The 25,213-nt window shown below is 50.6% G+C and overlaps 1 protein-coding gene across 4 annotated transcripts in view; it reads right to left on the reverse strand.

Moving 5' to 3' along the window:
• Nucleotides 1–25,213, reverse strand: part of EVA1C (eva-1 homolog C) — a 75,978-nt gene that overhangs the window by 33,856 nt on the left and 16,909 nt on the right. For 3 of the 4 annotated variants that reach the window (XM_042998953.1, XM_042998954.1, XM_007090480.2), the window contains exons 2-3: nt 6,318–6,514; nt 3,328–3,451 (exon numbers count right to left, since the gene is read on the reverse strand). In XM_042998953.1, the coding sequence (XP_042854887.1) occupies nt 3,328–3,451; nt 6,318–6,514 (321 nt within the window). Of the gene's footprint in view, nt 1–3,327; nt 3,452–6,317; nt 6,515–15,116; nt 15,234–25,213 lie in introns of those variants that run through there. The other variant, XM_042998955.1, reaches the window with a different exon arrangement.

Genomic DNA, 25,213 nt, shown 5'->3' on the forward strand with positions numbered 1-25,213 from the left:
CACTCAGGCAGAGCTGGGAAGAAATGCCCACAGTCGACTCTCACGATGAGGGCTGGCTCCCCGGGCCCCTGGCTGCAGCAGTGGGGGTGCCTTCTGAGGATCAGTGTCAGTGTCATGCTTGGGCTGGCATCAGAAACAGAGAAGAGCCGCCGGGGTGAGAGGGCTGCAGAAACAGAGGCTGGAGGGGGTAGGAACGACCTCTCTTCTGCCTTCCTCTCACAGTGGTGACAGGGACCGCCTCCCAGCCTGCAGGGCCTCAGGTCACCAATGTCTACATTACCCAAGGCGCTCTGGTCTGAAGGATCATGTTCCTGTTAAATTCGAGTTGAAATTCTGATGCCCAACTTGATGGTACTAGGGGGTGGGTCTTTGGGAGGGGCTTAGATCATGAGGATGGAGTCCCCATGCATGGGATTAGGGCCCTGAAGGAAAGATACCCTAGAGAGATTCCTCGCCCCTTCTGCCAAGTGTGGTTATAGCAAAAAGACAGCCATTTGTGAGGCAGCTGGCCCTCGGCAGGTGCCAAAGCTGCCAGCCCCTTGATCTCGGTCTTCCCAGCCTCCAGAACTACAAGAAATAAACTCCTGTTGACTATAAGCCACCCGGTTGATGGCATTTTGTTAGAGCAGCTCAAATAGCCTAAGATACAGGGCTGTGCCCCGCATCTGTTATACATGGGGCAACCAGAGGGGACGTGAAAACCCCAGCCACGCGTCCTCCCTGCTTAATGCCCCTCACAGAAAGAGTCCACCCCCTTCCTTGCCCATCAGGTCCCGGGGATCCTGCTCCAACTCCCCATCTGGTGCTCCTGCTAGCTCCCCAGAGCCCCCTGCTCCCTCTGGCCACAGCCTTCCATATGAAGTGCTCCTTCTGTGCCTGACCCCTAGTCTGCAGTCCCCAGCCCCATCACTAGCCAGGAAAGCCTTCCTTGCACCCCTGCCGGGCTCAATTCCCCCTGAGCTCCTGGCACAGTACCAAGAGAGTAGGGTTCTCCTGAGATGTTTTCTGGACAGATACGATCTTTCTGGAGAAAGCTGATATTTGCTAGAACCTAAAAGGCAAGAAGGAAGCAGCAATGCGAGGTGAATGCTCGCTGGATGAAAGAACGTGGAAGCTCTCCAAGCTGGAGCCGCCATCCAAGAAAGTTCTGCAAAACAGGAGTTGTCTTCATACGCCAACACCTGGCCCCACACCTGTGCACGGTAGGTGCTTCAGCAGTGTTTTGCTGAAATGACATGAGCAATCAGACCTCATCACTGGCCACAGTAATAAGGCTGTGGCCTGGCACTGACACAGTCGAGGTTCGGCCACTTCCACAGGGGCCTTTTTACGTCTTTTACGGGTTGGTCATTTGCAACTTCGCATTATGAAAAATTTCCAAGAATATCACAAGAGACAGGCATATTCTCACTGCGCAGATCCTTCCACCGTTAACATTTTGAACACGCTTTAAAATGGGTTGTCTTTGGGGCGCCTGGGTGGCTCCGTCAGTTGAGTGTCTGACTCTTGATTTCGGCTCAGGTCACGATCCCAGGGTCGTGAGATCGAGCCCTACGTCAGGCTTTATGCTGGCAGCTCAGAGCCTGCTTGGGATTCTCTGTTTCCCTCTCTCTCCGCCCCTCCCCTACTCATGCTCTCTCTCTCTCTCAAAATATATAAACTTAAAAAAAAAAAAGGGTTGTCTTTTCCACCATGGAAGGAGGACAGCGATTTTTAAGATTTAGCCATGGGAAGGACACTACTAAGAACACAGAGATGTAGACGGAATCTTCCCGAGTGAGACAGGAGGTGACGAGGATTCCTGGGGAGGGTTTGGCTGGTCTGCAAAGTTCGGGCCTGTGTGTGGGTGTTTGCGATCATGTGCACGTGTGAGTATGTGTGTGACAGTGCATGTGTGTGTGATAGCACGTACGGGGGGGGGGATTGTATGCATGTATGAGTGACTATGTGCAATGTGAGCGTGCAATCATGGGTATGCGTGCAAATGAGTGTGTGCACGTGAGTGTGAATGTGTGTTTGAACACACAGCGTGGGGGAAGAGCCATAGGGGCCGTTGTGAGGCATCTGGGCCCCAGCAAGGAAAGGGTTTAAGACAGAAGGCTGGGTATTTGCTGGAAGGTTCCAGTGCTTTCTCTGCAAATGTGCACTTGAAACTACTACACACGTATGAGCTAAAGCTTCACCCGCCTCCGGCACCTAGTCTGCCACTGTCTTGGGGGGGGATGCTGGGAACCAGAGGCAGAAACCAAGAGAGAACAAAATGCAGAAAATAAAACCAACGCGTTGGGGTGGCAGTGCAGAATTTTTAAAGTGATCATGCCTTCCTATAATCGTTTGGTTAAATATTGTTGCTATAACTTTGCTTTCTTTTCAGCAGGTTATTCCGGGGTTGCCAGGAGCCTCTAATGCTGCAGTTACCCATGGCTTCTCTCAGGCAGGCTCTCCACACCTGCACGTGTGACCTCCTCGCTGAAAGGCAGTTACCCGTGTGTTTTAACGGGTTAATCACAAAACTGATGTGCGTTACATGTGGCACAAGTCAACTGAGAAAAGTGCGAGAATCTGAATAAGAAAGGCTGCTCCGGCCAGAATCTCCTCCTCTTTCTTTCCCCTTAGGAAAAGACACTGTGTGCGGAGCCCCCGCTATAGGTGAAAGCGGAAGAAGCAAGTTCAGAAAGATCTAGAACCGGGGGCTCCAGTGGCAAATGTGCCCCCCCGCCTTCTCGAGAGAACAACAGGCCAGCGGCTGATGGTGAGCTTCCTTTGAGTAAGGAAAACCCAGTTCCCCATTTTGGGGAAAGGCAACTTCAGCCTCTTGCCACTCCTGATACCTTTAGCATGGGTACAACTGGGTTTTACATATTACGAAGGATTTAAAAAAATTTTTTTTAATGTTGATTTATTTTTGAGAGATAGACACAACAGAGCACAAGCAGGGGAGGGGCAGAGAGAGAGGGAGACACAGAATCGGAAGCAGGCTCCAGGCTCTGAGCTGTCAGCACAGAACCCCACATGGGGCTCAAACCCATGGACCACGAGATCATGACCTGAGCTGAAGTCGGACGCTTAACCGACTGAGCCCCCCAGGCGCCCCTACGAAGGATGTTTTGAATTCAAGGATTTGAAGAATGCACATGGATATATGGCTGCACACACACGTGCACACACACACCACAAAAGAATAGGTAGCACTTCTCTATTAACAAGTTTCCAAGTTGGACAAACACCCACTGGCAGAGAATTTCCATCAGGGGTGTGAATAAAACAGGAAATCCACACCCCAAACACACTGTCCCCCCCCCCGCCCCCGCCCCAGAAGTTACTTACTAGGCTGGCATTTAAAGGAGACCAGGAGGTATTTACTGCTTCCTGGACAAAGGTCAGGTCCAAAAACACGGCTATTGACCAGGAGATGGCAGGCACGCTGGTTCTGGCATTCATCCAGCACCTTCTAAAATGAGGGGGGTAGAAAAGGGATAGGCTTGAAAACCACACACGGTGTCTGTGAGACCCCACACCCGGGCTGCTCTGGGCTCTGACAAGGAAAGGACACCTGTCTGCTTGGCCTGGGAGCCACACAAAGAACCTTCGAGCTGCTATGAGCTGTGTCTGAGACCGCACACCTGTGCATTGACCAGGTCGGCTGCCTGTCTCCCTGTCTGTCCCAGAGCAAGAAACCCAACCCTACGGCGCCAGGCCCCCACCAGAAGCCCAGCTTCCAGTCTTCCTCGAGTGGAAGTGTTGCTGATGGTTTTCACCGAAGTGCTGCATCATGGAGGCTTCGGGAAACACGAGCGAGACCCGAGGACCTCAGAGCGTGGGCCAGACAGGACGCGGAGGTCCCTTCCGGGAGGCGTCCCCCTGGCTGCAGAGCTGAGAGAGCCCTGTGAGGACCAGGAATCACGGCCGTCGCTCTACATCCTTAGAAACGGCCGAGCACAGACCACAGAGAACTCAGCATTTGGGGGAGGCCTTGGGAGACCCAACCCAAATCAGGCCAACCAGTAAACATTAGAAAGCTGATTCTTCCCACCCTTGCCAACCTGGAGGGCACAGGGCCCACTTGTTCCCCAGGGGGCAATTTTCCTCGTTGGAAAACTCAGGCCTTCTGTTGCGCATTTGGCTCCAAAGTTCTCCTTCAAATCTCTCTTTCCCTCATTTTCTTCCCAGGCAGTGCACACTCCCTTGTAAATGAATCTGTTCTGTGCAAAAGCCCATGAATCGCCCTGTGGAGGGTCACAAAGGGGCCTCACTGCCGTGCTTCCTGTCTCCAAACACAATAGGCGCTGCCCGTAACACACAGGTCTTACACGTAGTGTCCTCTAACAGGATACCCAGCACACTCTACGCTTCCCAAGAATCCACTCACTACTGTTGGACTCCATTTACCTCAGCTTCACGAGCCCGTCCGAATCGCCACGCTCTCATAGTAGATTACGGAATATCTCCATGAAGGCTGCTGGCCTTACCAGGCATCCCCTGTCACCTCAGGGGCCCGGCAGAGGTGGTATGAAATCTGGAAAAACGCCCAGGGACACCCCCCCCCCCCACAGAGGACGGGACACATCCTCATGGCTGAGGGTCACCGGGCAATGACTCAGCCCTTGAGTGGCTCCACGTGTTACAACCACAGAGTGGGACCCGAGGCGGGGCTGTTTCCAAAGGGGGTTAACAGCTGAGAGATGCGTGGGGCGGGGGGACTTCCCCTCGGCATTCAGTCAAGGGCCAGACCAGCTGAGGTGCCCCCGGGGTGGACATCGACGCCTGTTCTCTCCAGCCTTAGGCGACCTCACTCTGCGGAGGAGGAAGCACTTTGCCTCAGTTCCCAAACGCTGCTCAAAAGACACAAAATAAAGGATCTCTTGCCCTCTGGATGAAAGAGCAGTGCACGGGGGATGTTTCTGGCAAACAAACCTTCTGAACAACAATCGGAGTCGTGTTCACAAATGCTAACTTGTCTGCCTGGCTCTGGAAACGCCCGCTTCCCTCAGGCCTGCCTGGCAGAGCCAGGCACCATATTGGAGAGCGAGGGTGGTGCCCATTCTTTCCAGCTCCAGGGTGCCAGGGGTTCATATTTCCACAAAGCAGGGCACCCGTCCTATGGCACCGGCCGGTGTTCTTTTTATGCACCTAGGAGAGCGGCAGCCGGCCGGGGGGGTGGGGAAGGGCAGTTGGGGTAAGGACTGGGGGCAGGCCAACTGGGATACAGCTCCTGGAGTGGCACCCCAGGGACAGGACTGGGGGCTGGGTGGGGCACCCACAGGAAGTAGCTGCTGGTCTCCAGAAGCAACAGGTGGCCTCTCCTCGGGGGTGTGGAAGCCACGTCCAGGGATTTTACTCAAACACATCCTTTTGGCTACTCAGCTGGCATCTCTACCTACCACATGGCCATTCTAGATACTAAGACGCTTGGAATGGAAGCAGTAAGTGGTGTAAGACATAGAAAAATCCTTATATTATCACATGAGTTTGGCTTCTCCTCTTTGGACCTCAGAGAGAGCCACACGGCATGAACACCAATCCCATCAGTCCTTAGTCTTCCTAGCAAATTTATCTTTCCCCCCATTTCCCGCGGCTGAAAAATAGTCGAAGAGCCATGAATAGTCTAAAATTACCACTGAAATACTAGTCTTGACCTCTTCCTATACCAAATCTTTTGCTAATCCCAACCCTCCCCCCCCAAAAGAAAGTCTTAGCCGCCCCCCTCCCCAAATTCCTGGTACTATCTGACAGAAAAGCAAATCAGCAGAGGCCGCCCAAAGAAGCTCGAAACAAGAATAATGTCGTTATCTACAACTGGAGAAGAAAACTTTTTTTTTTTTTTTTTTTTTTAAAAAGACCATGATTGCTATTTCCCTTCCACGAGAGCATTCTCTGAGAAGTTGGTCAGGATCTCGACTGTCTGCCTCACACAGTCCCCCGTGGTTTCCACTAAAGGAGTCACGTTCCCTCTCTACTGGGGTATCGACGGGACAGGTGGTCCTGGAGGGTGAAGGCCAGCATGACTGTACTTTGCTTTACGGCAGTGAGGGGTACGTCTCTGAATAAATTCGTAAGGCAAGCGTATTAAGGGAGCTCCCCAGCAGGCAGGAATCCCATTTAGTCTTGTTTGGTGAAGAACCTTTTTCAGAAGCAAATAATAGCTCACTTGTGAAACCGGTGATTTGTATACGTTGGGGTTTTCGTGGATCAGGTTTGCTTTGAGCAAACTATATAATCACAAGCATATATACAGAGAGAGAGAGAGAGAGAGAGAGAGAAGGAGAGAGAGAGAGAGGACCATTTTATCATCCTAAAACATCTACGAAAGATAATACCTGCAGTGTTGTGGGTGCCTCGCAGGTTAAGCTGTCTTCCCTCTGGGAGGCAGGCTGCTGGGTGCTACACATTTGGTAATCTTGCCCATAGAAGGCCGACTGGACACTTATCGTAGAATGCCGAGGGCACTGTAGATTCAAATGGTCCCCATCGCAGGCATAGGCGGTGTGGTTCTGCAGGAGTTTGGTTAGGTAACCTGGAAAATATTCAGCTGGGTTACAAGAGGCCCAGGAACTCACCACTCCTTCACAGATCTCCAAGCAAGAGGACCTCAGCTCCCCAGGGGAAGGGCTGGTCAGTCCGGAAGACGCCGGGTGGAGCTTCCCTAGTGGCTGCCATGGAGAAGACCCCAAACGAGGCTGGTAGCTGAGACTAATGGAGCCAGGTGCCAGTTTTCCCATCTGGGTTGTAAACTTTGGTCTGGAGTGGCCCATGGGAAGGCTGGGAGGGCTCTTTCCCTTTGGGATTGGCCAAGGGCCAAGAAATCCTGAAGCATCTCCATAAAACAGGAAAAAATTCCAAGTGGGGGTCCCTTGGGCATGTAGTTGCCTGTCCCTGGAGAGATTTGGGCTCCGTGATCTCCCACTTGCTAGGCCAGGCCTTCCTGGAGCGAGGGGATGCCATTTTACTTTGGGGTAACCACTCCTGGGCCCTGGACAGGAAAGCAGGGGAGCCTATGTAGGGTAAGGGCCTGCTCTGGGGCCAAGGGAAAGGGAGGGATGGTGGGGCTCTGTTGCAGGTTGAACAATGTCCCACCTCAAATTCATGTTCACCAGGAACCTCAGATGTCACTTATTTGGAGACAGACTCCTCGAAGATGTCATTAGTTAAGATAAGGCCATACTGGAGGAGGCTGGCCCTCGACTTATAAGAAGAGACAGATGTCCTTATAAGAAGAGACAGAGGGAAGACAGCCTTGTAGAAACTGGAGTGATACATCCACAAATCAAGGAACCTCCAAGGATTGCCTGCAACCACCACAAGCCGGAAGAGGCAAGGAAAAGATTCTGCCTTAGAACCTTCAGAGGCACCAATGGCCCTATGACAACTTGACCACCACCTTCCAGCCTCCAGAGGGAATGAATCTCTGCCATTTTCAGCCACCTCAGCCTCCGGTCATTTGTTACAGCAGCCCCAACAAACTCATACAGGCTCCGGGTCCCAGCCTCCCCGGCTCCTTCTCCAAGCAGACTGGACGAGCCACGGGGCCCCGGGCTCTGAGGAGCTGTGTGCGTGACCTGGCAGGCGCGGGCGGCCTGGACCACTTCTCAGAAAGGAGGAAGGAAGCTTCATCTGAAATGTAGATTCCTTTCCTCCTTCTCACACCTCATGAGGTCAGTCGCAAGGCAGCTGGGAGGGAAGCCAGGGACTTTCTGGTGAGGTGTGTGGGAGACGGCTTTGGCAGGCCTCAGCCTCGGAGGGGGCGGAGGGGGTGTGGAGGAAGGCAGTTTCAGAACTCCCCAATTCCCACGCAGATGGCCCGTGCTTAAGTTATTCCTGTTTAAGTTTCATAATCCTCTCAGGCCACAGTTCTCTGCAAAGGGCACCCACTCCAGCTCCCCAGCCTTCCTTGAAAGTCACAGTGAAAGGGACCCTCACGTCTGCCACAGGATGGTCACACTCACCAACCGGAAGGTGAAGAGGGGGACTGTTCGACATGTAACCCAGACCTGAGGCCTCTCACCGCCATCCCCTTTTTCCTTCCCACCCTTGAAAGCGGCCATAAGAAGGCCAAGAAGGCCACTTGGAGAAGCAGACCCTAGCTTGAGCCGCAAAACTGACATCAGGCACGGGGAGGGGGTGAAGGGGGGGGTGGAGTCAGGGTCCTGCTGGTTAGAACAATGTCATCACTCTCGCTGTGCTCCCCTCCAGGCACGGATAGAGGAGAGGCAGAGACCCCCTCGGTGGTCCCACGGCCACAAGTTGGCATCTTCCTGCGGGACACAGGCGGGCCGTGGTAAAGCCATGATTTGGGAAAGTTCCAGCCCCTTTGTGGGATCTCAGCTCCCCATGATGAGCCACACCAGGGAACTCAGAGTCGCCCTCATGCTGCCCCAGGCTAGCACCCACCCCGAAGCTCCCCAGGCTGCTACGCCCTCCCTTGTGCCTCTTGAAACTCATCATTAAAACTTTCTTGCCCATCACCACGCCATTCCCCAGGACCACACTGGGTGACCAGCTGACTAAAATGTGACATCAATCCTGGGAGCAAGACTTCGGCTTAATGGTTTGTCCCAACAGGCCATGCGTGACTCTAGCTAGATGAAGGAAACGACAGGGCCGGGGGGTGTTGGAGGCACAGGCTAGAAGGGGCCTGGGTCCCAGATTCACGGAGAAGATTCATGGAGGCTTCTCCACAAACTGTTACACGAGTGGGAAAGAAACTTCCGCTGTTTGGACCATTCTTCTATTTGTCATGCGGTCTGTCCCCAGTAAACAGAACTTGATCTCCGTGGGACCATTTACATCAAAACATGACGTGAGTGGGGTGTGGTGGCCAGAGCCCCCGCGCATGCGATATTTGTATTCTGACGGTGCTCTGGAGGCAGAAGCTCAAGGCAGAGGATGGCCTCTCAAGGCCTTCCGGGCCCTTCTGCACTTTGAGCGGGGAGAGGAATGTGTCAGTCGTAACAGCATGAGATACAAAGAAGACACTTCAGGAGTAACATCTGCTCTATGCTCAGTCCAGTTCGTTTCTTCAAACACCTATGCCTGTGTCCGCCCATGATACAGCACTAAAATGAAGTGAGCGAGGAAACTGAGAACAGACACGGAGGGAACTTAAATGCACCTGCGTAGCGAGAGAAGCCAGGCTGAGGGGGCTACAGGCTGTATGATGCCAACGACATGACGTTCTGGAAAAGGTACGACTACAGAGATGGTAAAAAGATCGGTGGTTATCAGAGGTTTGGGCGAGGGAGGGCTGAACGGGGGGTGGGGGGGGAGCGCAGAGGATCTCAGGGAGATACAGCTACCCTGCAGGACACGAGCGTGATGGACAATTGTCAAAACCTCCAGAACACTTGTCATTACACACAGTCAAAACCTACAGCACACAACACCCAGAGTGAACCCAGAGGTAAACTATGGACTGTGGTCCATACTGTGATGTGTCAATGTGGGTTCGTCAATTGTCACACATGTGCCACCCTGATGGGGAACATGGACAGTGCGGGGGGGGGGGGCGCGCAGGGCGTTGTCTGTGTGGGCACAAGAGGTATCTGGGAACTCTCTGTAGCTTCCACTCAACTTTGTCCTGAACCCGAAACTGTTCTACAAATAAATGTCTATTTAGGGGCGCCTGGGTAGCTCAGGAGAGTAAGCATCCAACTCTAGGTATCAGCTCAGGTCGTGATCTCACGGGATGGTGAGTTGGAGCCCCGCCTCAGGCTCTGTGCTAACAGTTCAGCGTCTGCTTAGAATCTCTCTCTCCCTCCCTCTCTCTGCTCCTCTGGGCTTGTGCTCCTGTCTGTCTGTCTCTCTCTTTCTCTCTCTCAAAAATAAATAAGTAAACATTAAAAAAAGAAGAAGAAAGTCTACTTAAAAGAAAATAATTAAAACCACTTGGGCTTCCCCAGAGTAGCGTTACCTTTGGGAGACGAGGGGTTGGCGACAGGCAGGGGTCATGAGGGTGAGCTGGCCAAGCTCTTTTCTGGGTCTGAAAGGTGGATACATGTTTTACTTTGTGAAAGGTCACCCAGCTATGCACTAGGGATAGGTGCATTTTTTTGTAGGTAGGTAAATAAAACTGCTTAAAAAAACCTTTCTCTGACCAATGCTTTTAAGTAAATGAAGGACTTCTAGACACCATGGAGCCTCCAGAGGATCGACAGGACAAGGGCAGTGGAGAGATACCATGTTCTACAGCCGACCACAACCACACCAGATGCTACTCGAGAGTGATGGCAGGAGATGCCCCCGAGGACAGACCACTGGCCCTCAAACCTTGGGGTCAGGATCCCTCCATATCTGCATCCCACACCTCCATCTGACTGGCCCACTGTGTCAGAAGAGGTCAGGAAGAAGGACAAGTTACAAGTATCTAGTGTTTTCAGCAACAGAGAGGATATCACGGACCTTCTTGAGAGGCATTTGGGATGGTGAGTGGGGACAGAAGCCACTGAGCGGAAAGTTGAGGAAAGTTGAGGAAATCCAAGATGGCTCACGTGGTAGGAAGCATAGTGGCCTCCCAATGATGTTCACAGGTCCCCTCCTGGGAGCCTGTGAACATGTTACCTTACAATGGAAAAGGGACTTTGAGGTTGTGATTAACTTAGAAATCTGGAGATAGGGAGGTGATCCTGCAGGACCTGAGAGGCCCAAGAGAATCGCCAAGGTCCTCATAAGACGACCAAAGTGGATAAAGGATGTGGCAATGGAACCAGATTTTGAAGCGATGGAGTCATGAGCCGAAGAATATAGGTGGTTTCTAGAAACTGGAAAAGGCAAGAAAACAGACCGTGCCCTGAAGCCTCCAGAAGAATGCAGCACTGTTCACACCTTGATTTTAGACCTCTGATTTCCAGAACTGTAAGAAAATACATCTGTGCTGTTTTCAGCCACCAAGTGTGTGACGATTTGTTATAGCAGCCATAGGGAACAACGCAGTTTATACGGATGACTCTTGCAACAACTTGGTAAAGGGGAGGAGAGACACGGGGCTAAAGTTATAAGAACTGATGTCCGGGGACAGATTTTTAAACAACTGTGATTGAGTTGAAGCTGGGAGAGACCTATGCACGCACGTGTGTGTGTGTGTGTGTGTGTATGTGTGTGTGTGTGTAAATACATATGTAGACGAGCCCTAGGTCATGTGCACATTATATTTCTCGCTGTGGGTTGAGGTGGAACACATTTGAAAGTGGGTACTAGCAGGAGGGCGCTTGAAATGTTGGAGTGTGGGCTCCAAGCTAAATGTAGGGCAGGAAATGAGCACAGGAGAGGCCCGAGGGAATAGAGGTCTGCTCAGATCCAGCAAGCTCAAGGTGGGTGCAACCACACCAGCAGGCTGCAGAGGCAGGAGGTTGTGCCCCATGTGATTTCGAGGCGGCGCACTTGGAGACCATGGCGATGTCCAAGAAGTGGCCATGGAAGAGGGTGTGAGAAGCGGGTGGAGGGGAAGGTTGCTAGAAACGAGGATGCCCCCTGGACCAGGCATCTCCCAGGATACAAGTAGGAACTGGGATGGAGCAGGAGCCTGCTGCCAAGGTTGCTCTTAAACAAAGGGCAGATGACAGATGACCCACTCCCGGTCCAATGCCCCTTCCAGTGTGCTGTCCAGCTTCCCCAGCGAGCACGTGCACTCTTTCCATTGCGTTGGGCAGAGTCAACACATTGCTTAGTGTTTCGGTCCATTCGGGTTGCTATGACAAAACACCACAGATGGGGTGGCTTATAAACACCAGAAATTCATTTCTCCCAGGTCTGGAGGCTGGAAAGCCCCAAATCAAGGCACCAGCATGATTGCATTTTAGTTAGGCCCCTCTTCCTGGTTCAGAGCGAGCCCCATCTTGCTGTGCTTTCACATGGTGGAAGGGGCCATGGAACTCTGTGGCATCTCTTTTATAAGACATTAATGGGATTAGGGAATCTCATTCATAAAGACTCTACCCTAATGACCTAATCACCTTCCAAAGGCCCTACCTCCTAATACCATCACCTTCGGGGGTTAGGATTTCAACATATGAGTTTTGGAGGGACACAAACATTCAGACCATAGCACTTAGCTTCTCTATACCTTGGTTTCTTGGCTGGTTCAAATGAGATCCCTTTTAAAGAATGACTTACTGGGGCACCTGGGTGGCTCAGTCAGTTAAGCGTCCTACTTCGGCTCAGGTCATGATCTCACAGTTCCTGAATTCGAGCCCTGCTTCGGGCTCTGTGCTGACAGCTCAGAGCCTGGAGCCTGCTTCAGATTCTGTGTCTCCCTCTCTCTCTCTGCCTCCCCTCTGCTCGCACTCTGTCTCTCTCCCCAAAATAATAAATAAACATTAAAAAATTAAAAAAAAAAAAAGAATGACTACTAACGCAACTTTTTGTTGGCAGTTCTCTCTGGATTGAATGCCCCATCATTCCGGATCAATCAAAAATGCTTTATTTCTTAATACACTCACCCAGAGCTCTTGGTGTAGCTCTATGTGTGTGGGCAAATATTTACTATCCTGAAAGAAAGCAGAAGAGCAAACTGTTAGGAAATCAGTCTTTGGAGCCTGGCCTGGCCTGGAAATACTCTGTTGTTCCTTGTTCATTTCACATAGTTCAGGGGCCAAGGTACTGCTTCTGTTTAACTCCAAGATCCTCTCCCGATGAATCTTTCCACTGTGTCACCAGCAGAAGCTTCCACAGCCATGGCCACGGCTAGAACTTTCCTTAAGGGATCATCTTGCAAGGCCTGGCTGGGTTGGGCAAATCTTAGAGTAGTTTAGATAAAGGCTTTTATGTGTTCCTTATTTTAAAGGCAGATGGATAATTCACGGGGAAGGAACCCCCTAAGAGTGCCAGGAGCTCTCCTCTGTCTTCAGAAAGACAAGGGGAAGTCACTCCTGAAGATTCTCATTCCCGTCACTTTTACGAGGAAAAGCCATCTCTACAGAAAAACTCCAGTGACCAGAGAATGACCAGAATGCAAATGACCAATTTTCAAGGAATCGTGGGTGTGTCCCAAAGTGTCCCGTGAGAGGAACAAACATTACGCGGGGGAGAAAGGAGGTTACGTTATAGCAAAATGAGGCTGGGATGTACGGGTTAAAACAAGGCAAACACAGGTCTTTCCCTGAAGCATTTCCCAGGGCCACAGACAGGCCCCATGTGCACTGCAACTGGCAAGCATCGGAAAGATGAGATAGAATCCCTCGCACGCAATTGACCAGCCCTCCATTTTTTTTTTTTTTTTTTATATTAAGCATCTGAAGGTTATTGTTAAACGCATCACTCTTAAGGAAACGGTTAGAGTTCCGTAAAACACAGTGCAAACGGCTACATCTAACTTGGATGATTTCAGAAGGTAGTTCAGAATCCCACAGGGCTGCGGAAACCTCCATGCGGCATCTGTGGGTGGGGAGGAGGAGCGGGAGCCGAGGATTAAAAGCCTGAGAGCAGGGTTCAAAGCGGAATTAGGCTGCGTGACTGTGGCCATCACCTCTCGGCCTCGGTGTCCTCGTGTTTTGCGGTGAGGATCAGATGATGTGAAGGGCATAGCATCTTTATCGGCCATAGTCCACGGCACCTGTCTGGGGTATCACTATTGGATTGTCAACCTTGAAGAACACGAATTTACACAGAGCTCTTTGGCGGCTTGCAAATCAAACCGCACTTCCGTAAGGCCCGTCTGCTCTGAGCACTGATGGTAGGACGGTCAACTCACAGACAAGCGCATAGCCCAGTAGCCACCCTCATGGTCCAGAAATGTCACTGCTGTGCTTGAAGGGAAAGGGAAATTTGCCTTCTTTCCTGCCTGCCTTCCTTTCCATCTTTCCTTCATCCCTCCCTCCCTTTCTTCTGTTCTTCTTTCTCTCTCCTTCTCTCTCTCTCTCTTTCCTTTTTTTTTTTTTTTAATAATTAAGGTTTACAGCATTACAATATTTAGAACAGGCCAAACGAGCTGCAAATCCTTCCTCCTTTCTTTTCTGAAGTCAGAGCCCTCCGCAAGAGTCCAGGTTTCCCAAGGGCTAATGGCTGCCTGAGTCACTCTAAGCACAGGATATAAGTACGTTAGTTGCTGGCCCCACATCCGTGTGCTAAAGTCCCCCAATCACCAGGGGCCAATTTCCCAATCTTCCTTCTGGGAAGAGAGTAGAATTCAATTATATTGCCCTTGCTACCCGCCCCCCCTTCCCCACTTATTTAATAAAGCAGCACCTTCCAATCCATTAATGCCTTAGATAAGCGACTACACCCTTTTATTCACAAATACTCAAAGGTGTTTCTACATGTTTGAAGTTCTTTTCCAGAAAAGGGTTTTTTTTTTTTTTCTTTTGTGTTTGTGAGTGTGTTTGGAGAATTGGCAAAAGCAGGAGCAGGGGGCAGTCCACGTGGCTTTAGGGCAATGAGTCAGTGTTTCTAAGAGCGCAGGAAAGGCCCCACAACGGATAAAGGGCTCATGACTGGGCACCACACACCCCAGAGCATTATGATCAAAAAGTAAAGTCAGTTTCAGTGATTTCTCTAGGCCTGGGTCTGGCACGAGAAAGTTGAACCTGGAGGTTTATGATGAAGAGAATGACAGCCTTCAGTATATATCTTCGATGTTTGAGGAGGAATCATAAAGGTGAGGGACCACCAAGGGTGGCCCTCTGATCTAACAGTGAGCTCAGATCCTGGTCCCAAAACAGACCAGGGGAGGACAGAAGGGGAACTGAGGGTCTACATGGGGTAGCGACCATACATTTTCTTCCGAGCACATGAGAGGAGCACATTTCCCAGTCCTGCTGTGTGGGCCAGTGGAAAGCTCTGGCCAATGGAAACAGGGCAGAAGGGATGTCGGCCACTTGCAGATATGGCCCTTGAGACTCCACGTGACCCTCCACTCCCTCTCTCTCCCCATCTGCTGTCACATGTGGAAGACAGAAGGGACAGGGACAGCTCGGAGGACCCAGAAGATGGGGGAGGCACAAGACGGAAGGAATCTGGGTCCCTGAATGACCGCATGAACACAACCTCCCCCCTTTTCTAATTACACTGGATCACAGCATGACCAAGAACTAATCCTTTATTCTGTTATTCCCCTGGGGTTTGGGAGTTGTGCGTTTCAGCAGCTAGCCCTACCCTGTCTAGTACTCCAGCATTCTGTCAACTGGTACCTGTGTTAAGTAGAAAGCCGGCAGGACTTTGAGCAGTACCGAAAACTTGCGCCAAACACACCCCCCGTTGGTTTGTGACGGTGGTGCTGACACCATTTCACATGACCTCCAATTTCACCAGAGGAGTCGTTTCTTTGAGTCAAGACCTTGCAACCGAAAATCTACAGTTGAAGTGAGTTAAATTACTAAGGAGTTCAAAGGGATCAGCAGCCTCATTAATCAGTCACCGGTCTTCCTAATAACACTGACTTTTAAAAAGTGCATTAGCAAAAGTGGAAAGCAGAGGCCAGTGGGCTTCGATGGAATGCTCCCGAGGCAGGCGATGCGGCCATGTACTTGTTTCTACACACTGATGGATGTGAGACAGGGCGTGGGGCCATGACCACGCTGGGCGATGCCCTTGCATCTGAAGTGCCACAGCACAGAGGTGGCGGCCACGGGCTACGAATACGGGGAATTCACGCTCTGAGCCCTCTCAGATCAGATGTGTCTTTGGGCATACTGAGAACAACCTCTTTAGACCTCTGTTTCATCATCCGTAAAACCAAAGACTTCTGCTTGCTTTATACTGCTGATGTGCAAGGGATAAGAAATAGTAGGGCACCGTATAGGGTGGCTGGCACGTCATTTTTTCTTCCCTGAGGAGAGCATGAGTGTACCAGAAGGAAACTGGATTGGCAGTCCAATCTCTGGAAGAGGGAGCCCCAAAGAAGGCAAGGGTGAAGAACATGCCAAATCCACATCTTCCCAGCTTAATCTTGGTTTGGTCGTGGGACAAAGACTTCTGTAAAAACGTAGATGATGTTTGCTTTCATATTTTATGAACTTGTCCCCAAACAGGTGCTCATCTCCATGATGGGGGGATTATGCCATTAATCATTTACCCTCAGGTTTCAGGGGCTGTAGAAGCATTTTTCATAGAAAGAGCACAATGTTCCCTAAAAAGAACCAGCTAAGTGCTAATTTGGGTAAGTTTCCTGGCCTCTGATAAGCCACTTTTCAGCCTACAAATTCCCGAAGTTCAGTTTCTGACCACTTTTTCTCAAGAGTCATCTATTCTCTTTGAGAACAAAACTGCTTGGTTTTCTCAAAGCCAATAAAAATACTACTTCCAAAGGCATAAACCCTACAAACTTTCCATGTTTGCTTGTGCTTCCAAGAGCATTTAAAGGAATCCCAAAGTGGATTGATTAAAATACTCTCCAATTTCTAATCAGACATGGAGTAAATAACCCTGGAAGTTGACTGCTGACCTTTCTCGAGGAAAGTGACAAGCCAATCCCTGCCCCACCACCACAGGCTCTCTCTGTGACTTTTCTGCCTTGAGAAATAAACATCCTGGGGCGCCTGGGTGGCTCAGCCGGTTAAACATCCGACTTCAGCTCAGGTCATGATCTCACTGTTTGTGAGTTCCAGCCCTGCATCAGGCTCTGTGCTGACAGCTCAGAGCCTGGAGCCTGCTTTGGATTCCGAGTCTCCCTCTCTCTCTTCCCCTTCCCCACTCATGCTCTGTCTCTCTCTCTCTCTCTCTCTCTCTCAAAAATAAAATAAAAACATCAAAAAAAAAAATGAAATGAACATCCTGTATCTTTCAAGAGTGCCACACGGCACCCCATCACCCTTTTCCAGGCACACAGAGACTTTCCCATTGCCCCTGGACTTTGAATCCTTGTAGCCAACGCTAGGTTCTGAGAGTCACTTACCCAGTTCTCTTTTACCTTGTTACTTTTTCTCCCAACACCTCCCTGTTTTCTCTTCCTACACACCCACCTTCTGATTCATCAAGCCCCACACTTTCCCCTTTAGAATAGAATTATGTATGTTCTTAAGTGGATTTTTCTGTGTGGCTGCCCACGTGTAAATTCACGTGTATGGATTTCAGATCCCCGGGCCTGGCTAAGCACTTGTCTACACATGTCAATCCACTGTATGACTTTCCAACTCACCCAAACAAAAAAATCTAAAGTCCTTATGTGACTGGGCGCCCTTCTACCGTTGTGACCTCATCTCCTACCGTTCTCCCGTAGGCTCTGGCCACAGTGGTCTTGTTTCTTAAAAACGCCACCCAAGCTCCCACCTCAGGATTTTGCTTTGGCTGCTCTTTTTGCCTGAAACCGTCTTCCCTCCAAATATATGCTCCCCCCCGCCCCCCCGCCCATCCCGCCCTTTGTTCAGACGTAACTTTGGGAGATCGGCCTTCCCCGGCTGCTGTGCAAAACAGCACACCCCCTGCCCCGTCACCCCTGATTCTGCTTATTTCACGGCACAGACACCTGTCGTGGTGTCTCCCCTTTCAACCCTCTGTCTCTAGCACCCGGAAGGAATCTGACATATAGCAGGAGGGCGAGGAATCGCGTTTTTAAACGAGTGAGAGAGTGAGGGAGACCAGCAGAGCAAGAGGAGGCCAGAGGAGCATTAAAGAGTAGCAGATTCTGATGAACCCTTATAGCAACCGGCATGGCCCAGTACTTACACGTCTCCCTGTGCAGCTTCAAAGTCGCCCATCACTAAAACTTCTATCTTTCTGATGCCTCGACATCCCACAAACCGTGCGCAGTGACCAGGGTCATAAGGCTGGCCCCCGTTACCAGTTCCCCTGCCTGACCAGGAGCTAGTCACACTCAATAAAACCCCTCATGCCTTTGCTTGTATACTCCATCTAACCTCCCCAAAGGCGTATTTGCCTATCCGTCCGCTCTCTCTCTCTCTCTGCTCGCCACCTGGTTCAGCTGCTCCCTGGGCACTCCTCCCATGTGGCCCCCTGCATGGCCTCCATGCCTCTGTCCTCTAGGACCTGTGTGTTTCATAACGTCTTTAATTTCATGTGCCTCCGCAGGTGTAGTTTCCATGGCCATGATGGAGTGATCCTTAAAGACTCTACAAGAACTTACTCCCCAATTTGCAACACAGTAAAATACTATATTACATATATATATGTATGTATTTCTAATAATATGCTACTTACAGTAACATACTATACCATATATATTTACACATATAACATGTATACAATTATATTTATATATGAATATACAGAGAAGGAAGGGTACCAATCAACTGATTAAAAATTACTCCAAGCTTGCTCTGTTGGCCTTGAATTACAATCTTATGATTACACGCACTATTTTATTTTGAACAAATCTGGTAGGAGCTCCTTCATGCTTTTCAACCAAAGATTTCCAATCCCATCGAAATGAACACGGGGCGCCTGGGAGGCTCAGTCGGTTGAGCATCCGGCTTCAGCTCAGGTCATGATCTCACGGTTTGTGAGTTCGAGCCCCGTGTCGGGCTCTGTGCTGACAGCTCAGAGCCTGGAGCCTGTTTCAGATTCTGTGTCTCCCTCTCTCTCTGCTCCTCCCCTGCTCATGCTCTCTCTCTCTCTCTCTCTCAAAAATAAATAAACATTAAAAAAAATTAAAAAAAAAAGAAATGAATACCTTGTTCAGTAACCAGGTACTAAACCCAGAAAGTTATTCAGTGAACACCATCTGGACTAGATTAGAGTAGAAGTAACTGGGTCAATCCCCATTTGCCTCAAGCACCTAAACGGAACACTTTTCCTTTTCTTTGGAACGCCAAGTAACCCCCAAACTACAGGGCCACTTGGCGATGAAGGCGGGGGACTGCAGTGCATTTGATAACTTAATGCAACTTTTTACCAGCACTTGAAACTCACATATGAAATCTACACTTGATCTTTTTCTGTTCGGAATTGGCCAAATTAGCAGCTCTATCCCCACGGACAACAAAAGGCTCTCAGAAATACTCAGGGAAGCTGACCAACCAGAAGGCCCAACGCAGCCCAGCGCACGGACGTGGGGGCAGACAGGTGCCGCCTTCCCCGCCCGCCCTGTAAACAGCCTTTCAACTTCAGATTGCTTATTTCACGTCTGCCTGCTGCCGAAATGTGTAGGATGATCAAGGTACATGGGATATGTTCAAGGTCCAAATGAAGACTTCAGGGCACACATTCAGTTAATTGGGAAATTATATAGTGATTTCACTGCTCATTATAATGAAACTTTTTTTTTTTTTTTTTTTTTTTTACTTTAGAAATGATGCTGTTTGGTGAGTAGCACTAAAACCTCATAAGGCTATTTGGAAGGTTACAACGACTAGATTTAGGGGCAGGACAGGTTTGCTGTACTTTCAATGGAACATGTTTCATTCCTCCAAGCGGTGAACAAAATCAAAGCAGGGGAAGTTTCTAAAAGTTGAAACCAACCTAAACAGCCTATCCAAACGGCTGCGTTTGGGAACAGGCTGGGTGACCCCTTGTGTCTATTACAGCCACCTCACTGGGTCAGTGGAGGATTTCGGACAGGCCCTTTGGCTTCCCCCTTCTTTGGTTTCGCCTTAGACTTAGGGGAAGTAACAGTATTTCTCCCTTTGTATTTCACAGACACAGGGGCAGCCGGACAAATGTAAAGAAATACGGGCGCCCACACAGTAATTGGGCTGGCCCCGCCTCGCCCTTTATATTCATCCTTAATTGAGTCCCTGGCACGCTCCCCCCAGGGCTGGGTTTAAAACTTCCCGAGCAGGTCCCAGGGGCCCCTACTTCCTTAATTCTCCTAGAAGCTGCTTAGTTACTCTTCTGTATCCTTCCTTTGTGGACAGTGGTTTTTTTCTGACTGTCCTCACTCTTCATGATCGATCACCTTATTTTACATTCAACGGCTTAGGTCCAGCTGAGTGATTACACCTTTCACTTTTGAGCCCTGTTTGGTCTACTTTATTCTCCACCACCCCGGAGTTTTCCAGTTACTGGCTCCCGGCCATCTTCTGGATGGCTAAGTTGGGGAAAAGTCGGACCCTGGTCATTGATATACACAGCCCACCCTCATTATTCACAGATTCCGTATTTGCAAATTCGCCTACTCGCGAACGTTGATTCGTAACTCCCGGGTCAAGAGTTGCAGGGCTTGCTTAGCTCAAAAAATTCTCGTCGGCAACGTGCACGGCCCCAGCAGAGGTGGAGCAGGGCGACAGATGCTCTGCCTTCTTGATCCAGCTCTCCTACCGAAAACAAGTGTCCTTTCCACGGTCTATTTAATGCCAGTGTTTTTCACGCTCTTGTGAAGTGTTGGTGACTTCGCGGTATAACATGGGTCCAAGCGCAGTGCTGAAGGACCATCAGGTATTCCTAAGTGCAAGAAGGCTGGGTGAGGCCTTAGGAGGAATATGCGTGTGCCAGACAAGTTTCCTCCAGGCATCAGTTATGGTGCTGTTGACCATGAGTTCAATATTAACGACAAAGTGTCATGAAACAGAAACACGCATAAAACGAGGTCACGTATTCCCCTACGGATGACTGTTCAGTATTTGCTAATTCAGTGTCGTAAAGCAATGGTCTTATACGCTATAAGTACCTCAAATAACAAAAATCAAGTGTATTTATATATGAGATAGAGTAGGATTTATGTAGCCACGTGATCGCTAGCCTTCCGATTGGACACCTTTCTTATATAACTCAAACGTCAGAACTGCTATCTGGGATTGCCTTCAGAACAAGGTTCAATGTGGCAGAACTTTGCCTTTGATTTTTAAAAAAATACAATTATTCATTCCTACCGTTTTTATAAAATCTTCAACCTTTAAAAAAAATCCTTGCCAGGGCGCCTGAGTGTTTCAGTCAGTTCGGTGTCCGACTTCGGCTCAGGTCATGATCTCATGGTTAGTGAGTTCGAGCCCCACATCGGGCTTTCCACTGTCAGCACAGAGCCGGCTTCAGATCCTCTGTCGCCCAATCTCTCTGTCCCTCCCCCACTCGTTCTCTCTTTCTCTCTCTCAAATAAATAAATAAATACTTTAAAAAATCCTTGCCATCTCCCTGCTCATTATGAAGCTCACAACAGCTAACAGTGATGCCAAGGAAATCTTTCACTCTGGGCTGCACGGAAGGTGGCACAGCCAGCTCGTGCCGGGGACAGGACAAGGCCCCGCTCCGGCTTCTGGTCTGGAGTCTCTTCTCCAGGTTCAAGGGGCTCCTCATGAACCTTGAATCCAGGGCTCCGAATGGAGGAGGACCTGCTCACCACTTCTCCTTCTACACTTTGTTACAAGGTTATTGCTATATATATATTATATATATAATATTGGGGTGGCCTTAAATACTATGGTAGAGGAAGCACAGGGAGTGTTCAAAACACGGTGGAGGGGGGGAGGGAAGGGCCAATAAAACAAGCATGTGACACACCCAAGAGGCCAGGAGGGCTTCCAAGTGGGAGGTAACTCCTGAAGAAAGAGCAGGAGACAACCAAATGAAAACAAGCCTCGGGCATCAGGGACAGAAGTGCCAAGGCTCAGCGGGTGTGTGGAGACAGTCAGCCTGGCCAGCATGTAGGGTAGGAGGTCAGGTGCAAAGGCTGAAGTAAGCTGTACCTTGCTAAGGAGTCTGGATTTCCTCCTAAAGGCAGATGGGAGCTACTGCAGGTTTGTTGGGGGCAGGCGATACTGGTCAGATTTACATTTCAGAGAAATCCTTCTACTGGTCTGCGTTGGATGGACTGGAGAAACCCGTAATGAAATGAGGGTGGTTGCAATCTTGCCAGGGAGCCTGGCTGCAGGGGATGGGGTAGGAGGGGCTGAGACCAGAGTCAACAGCACGAGTGTATGACCTGAGCATTGCACACAGCCCCACACTCAGAAGGGCCCCCGCGCTTGGTTTAACGCTCTGCTCTCACCATCTTGAAGGTCTTCATAATTTAAACCCTGAACTCCTGTTTTGTAAGTGAAGCCCGCCAGGACGATGGGGCATGTGCGTGGGCACAGGAGGCACCCGTAGTATGAGTCACTGCTGTTCCTTGTCACCCCATTCTCATGATGCATTCCAGATGCCCCGAGCATAGAATTCCGGCCGACCCACAAGGGCAACGCGTCCTGGAAAACTCAAAGGGAGCACGAGAAAGGCGGGTTCTGTCCAGGACCGAGGAAACAGAGATGCTGACAGTGAGGCCCGGGCAGCCACAGCTTCCGTTAGAATCAGAATTGGTTTGGGGAGGAGCGAGGCCATAGCAGTGTGAGAAAGAGGGACGATCAAGGAGCCCCATCACATCCTTCCTTACCAGTGTCTCTTCGGGATGAGCCGCCACTTGTCCGAAAACGAGGACACAGCAGGAAGAGGAAAGAAGGGGGAGCTTTCGGTCCCTCCTCACACGTCAGGAAGCCAAAGGCAGAGAGCGGTGACAGAGTGTGTGGTGCACGCGGGAAATAGGCGTGGTGCCACTTCTGTAATTCCTTATACGTGTTAGATGCCCTCATATTCGCACTGAAAACTGGCATCGCCCAACGTGAAGAGGAACAGTGAAATCCATGCTAGTAACACACAATGCTCATTTGCTCATCGTCTTTGCTCAGAATGACACGGAGAGCAAATACAAGCACCATACCAGGTTGGGAGAGAGGCCACAGAAGCAAAGGGAAATCTTTGTATTTTACGGCACGTTGCCCCGGATTTCTGAACAAGGGGCTCCCATTTTCACCTGGCACCAGGCCCTGCAAATTATGCAGCTGGTCCAGACTCAAATTACAGAGGTTTGTCCCCAGGATCAGTGGGGACAGGGGATAGGGACGGGGGGGGGGGGGAGAAGAACGTGGCAGGAGGGACAAGGGAAGACACAGTCATGACTCCAGGTTTTGAACCGGTGGCACGTCCATTTGGGAAGTCCGGCATCCCACTGAGCGCCCCAGGTCAGAAGCTCCAAGAGAGGCCCTGGAGGAGGACCAGCAAGTGGTGGCTGAGGTCGGGAGGTGGCTGGGGGCAGGACTGTGGGCAGGTCTGCAGAGATGTAGACGGTCCAGAGACGGGGCAACAAAGAAGGTCCCAGAAGGGAGCCTAGAGGGAGGGCCACAGGAGCAAGGGAAGGGCGTGGGGTGGCTGTGGGGGAGAGGCGGGAAATAAGATGGCAGGCAGAGGCGGATGTGAGAGAGTTGACCAAAGTGAGGTGTGGTTAGCTCAAGTGGCCTTGAGCCAAGTGCCCAGTCTCCCCGTGCCTCAGACGGTCATCTATCTGTAAGATGAGGGTACTGATAACACCGTTTGCCGCAAGGAGTTGCTGTGGCCTTCCACAGTTCTCAAGGCCAGAAGGCACAGACCAAGGTGCCCACAGGACCACGCTCCCTCCGACGTCTCTAGGAAGGCTCTGTTCCAGGCCTCTCTCCCAGCTTCCGGCAGCTCCTCGGCTTGGGGCAACGTCACCGTGACCTTCACATGGCAATCTCCCCGTGCGTGCCTCTGCGCCCAAATTTCCTCTTTTCGGAGACACCAGTCATCCTGGGCCGGGGGCCACCCAGATAACCTCGTCTTAACTTGATTACTGCCATAAAGACGCTCTCTACGAGGGAGGTCCCATTCTGAGGTAGCAGGGGTTAGGACTCCAACCTGTGGTTCTGGCATCGGGGGGCAGCGGGACGCGATTCAACCCATAACTGCTCCGCCCGGAGTCGAGCCTCTATATAAACATTCTTCTTCACCTTGACTCCCTCCGTTTATTCTTGTTTTCTTCAAAGGTATGAGGAAGAGGCCAGCAAGAGCTTGAGTCTGGGGAACCCAAACGTGTTGTGGTCACAATCTCCATGGCAACGTGACGCTTCTCCAGCCGCGCTCAGCTGCCCAGGTAAATACGTGGAGGAAGGAGAGGGAACAAAGAAAAGGGAATGGCACGTTCTGATAAGAAGCCAAAGCCAACCACGGGCAGAAATACCGACAGCGAGGCAGAGAGGGAAGGCGGCTCACTGCCCCGTCTCCCCGCAGCTGCCCCAGAGCCCACGGGGGAACTGGGATACAGGCGGACAGAAATCGACGGCAACCCCTTCTCGACCTCAGCCAACACACTGTTCCCTACACGCGCGCAGAAGGAAAAGCAAGTTTGGATGATCTGTGAAGACGACAGATTTCACCTGCGGAGCAGAAAGGCCTTCTGAGCCCTTGGCAAAGTGGAGGCCTTCGACGAACTGAACTTCTGATGTTCTTTGAAGTGGTGAGAATCGCACCTGATCCGGAGATAAGCAACAGGTGGGAAACTGGGTGAGTTACCGGAAGGGTCAAGCCGGGCACCGCCTTAACTGAAAGTATTTCTGGGGCTAATTTGGAAGGCATCAACCCCCAAGGAAAAAAAAAACAGACGGAGCTGGGAGGTGGGTCAGAGCCTAGACAGCGAGAGGCACTCCGATGGGGTCTTATCCGCACCTCTCTCCTTAATCCACAGCCCCTCCCGCGCTCATGCTCTCCTCTCTTCATCCCAACACCAGGACTAACACTGATGGTGCCTTCTCTGGAGCAGTTCCCCTTGCCAAAGCTCCAGGTCCCAGAACCTTTCCCTCTCCACTCTCTCCCGCTCTAAGGCCTCCTTATCCTGAGTAGAAGACCCTCCCAGCTTTGCTAGACACATTACCAACTAAAAGGCTCAATGCATCTATGTGAGCATGGTGGGCAAGGGCACCTGCAATCTAAGAGGCCCCACCCACCTTCACCGAACATCAAAGCTCACTTTGGAACCACGAGTGACGGAACACCACATTCCTCCCCATGTGACGCACAGAAAACGCAAGGTCGCTGCTGTGACGGTCCTGCCCAAATGCATGGGGATATAATCACGACACACGAGACGGATCCAAACTCAGGGACATCCTCTAACATAACCGTCCTGTAATCTTCACAAACGCCAGCGTCATGAAAGATAAAGGCTGGGGGACTGTCCCAGGCCACAAGGACACTAAAGAGACATGAAACCTGAAAAATCCCAGTGAGTAGGGATTTTCTTTTGCTCTAAAGTAGGTTATGGGGACAACTAGTGAAATCTGAATGAGGGGTGTAGATTAGAAAACAGTACCACGGCAGGTTAATTCTGATCATTGTTCTTGGTTCTGTGAGTCCCCGTTCTTGAGAACACGCAGAAGCATTTAGGAGTAAAGACATCTTGCCTGTGACTTGCAAAAGAATGAAGCATATGTGATACAATGGTAACACTTGGGGAATCTGAGCAAAAGGTATAAAGGAAGTCTCTGTATTACTCTTGCAAATTTTCTGAGTCTGGAAAAATAATAGTAATTTTTTAACATTTAATAAACATACAGATGAATGGCACAAAAACAGA

The sequence above is a fragment of the Panthera tigris genome, chromosome C2 (assembly GCF_018350195.1).
Source record: "Panthera tigris isolate Pti1 chromosome C2, P.tigris_Pti1_mat1.1, whole genome shotgun sequence".
Lineage (NCBI taxonomy): Eukaryota > Metazoa > Chordata > Mammalia > Carnivora > Felidae > Panthera > Panthera tigris.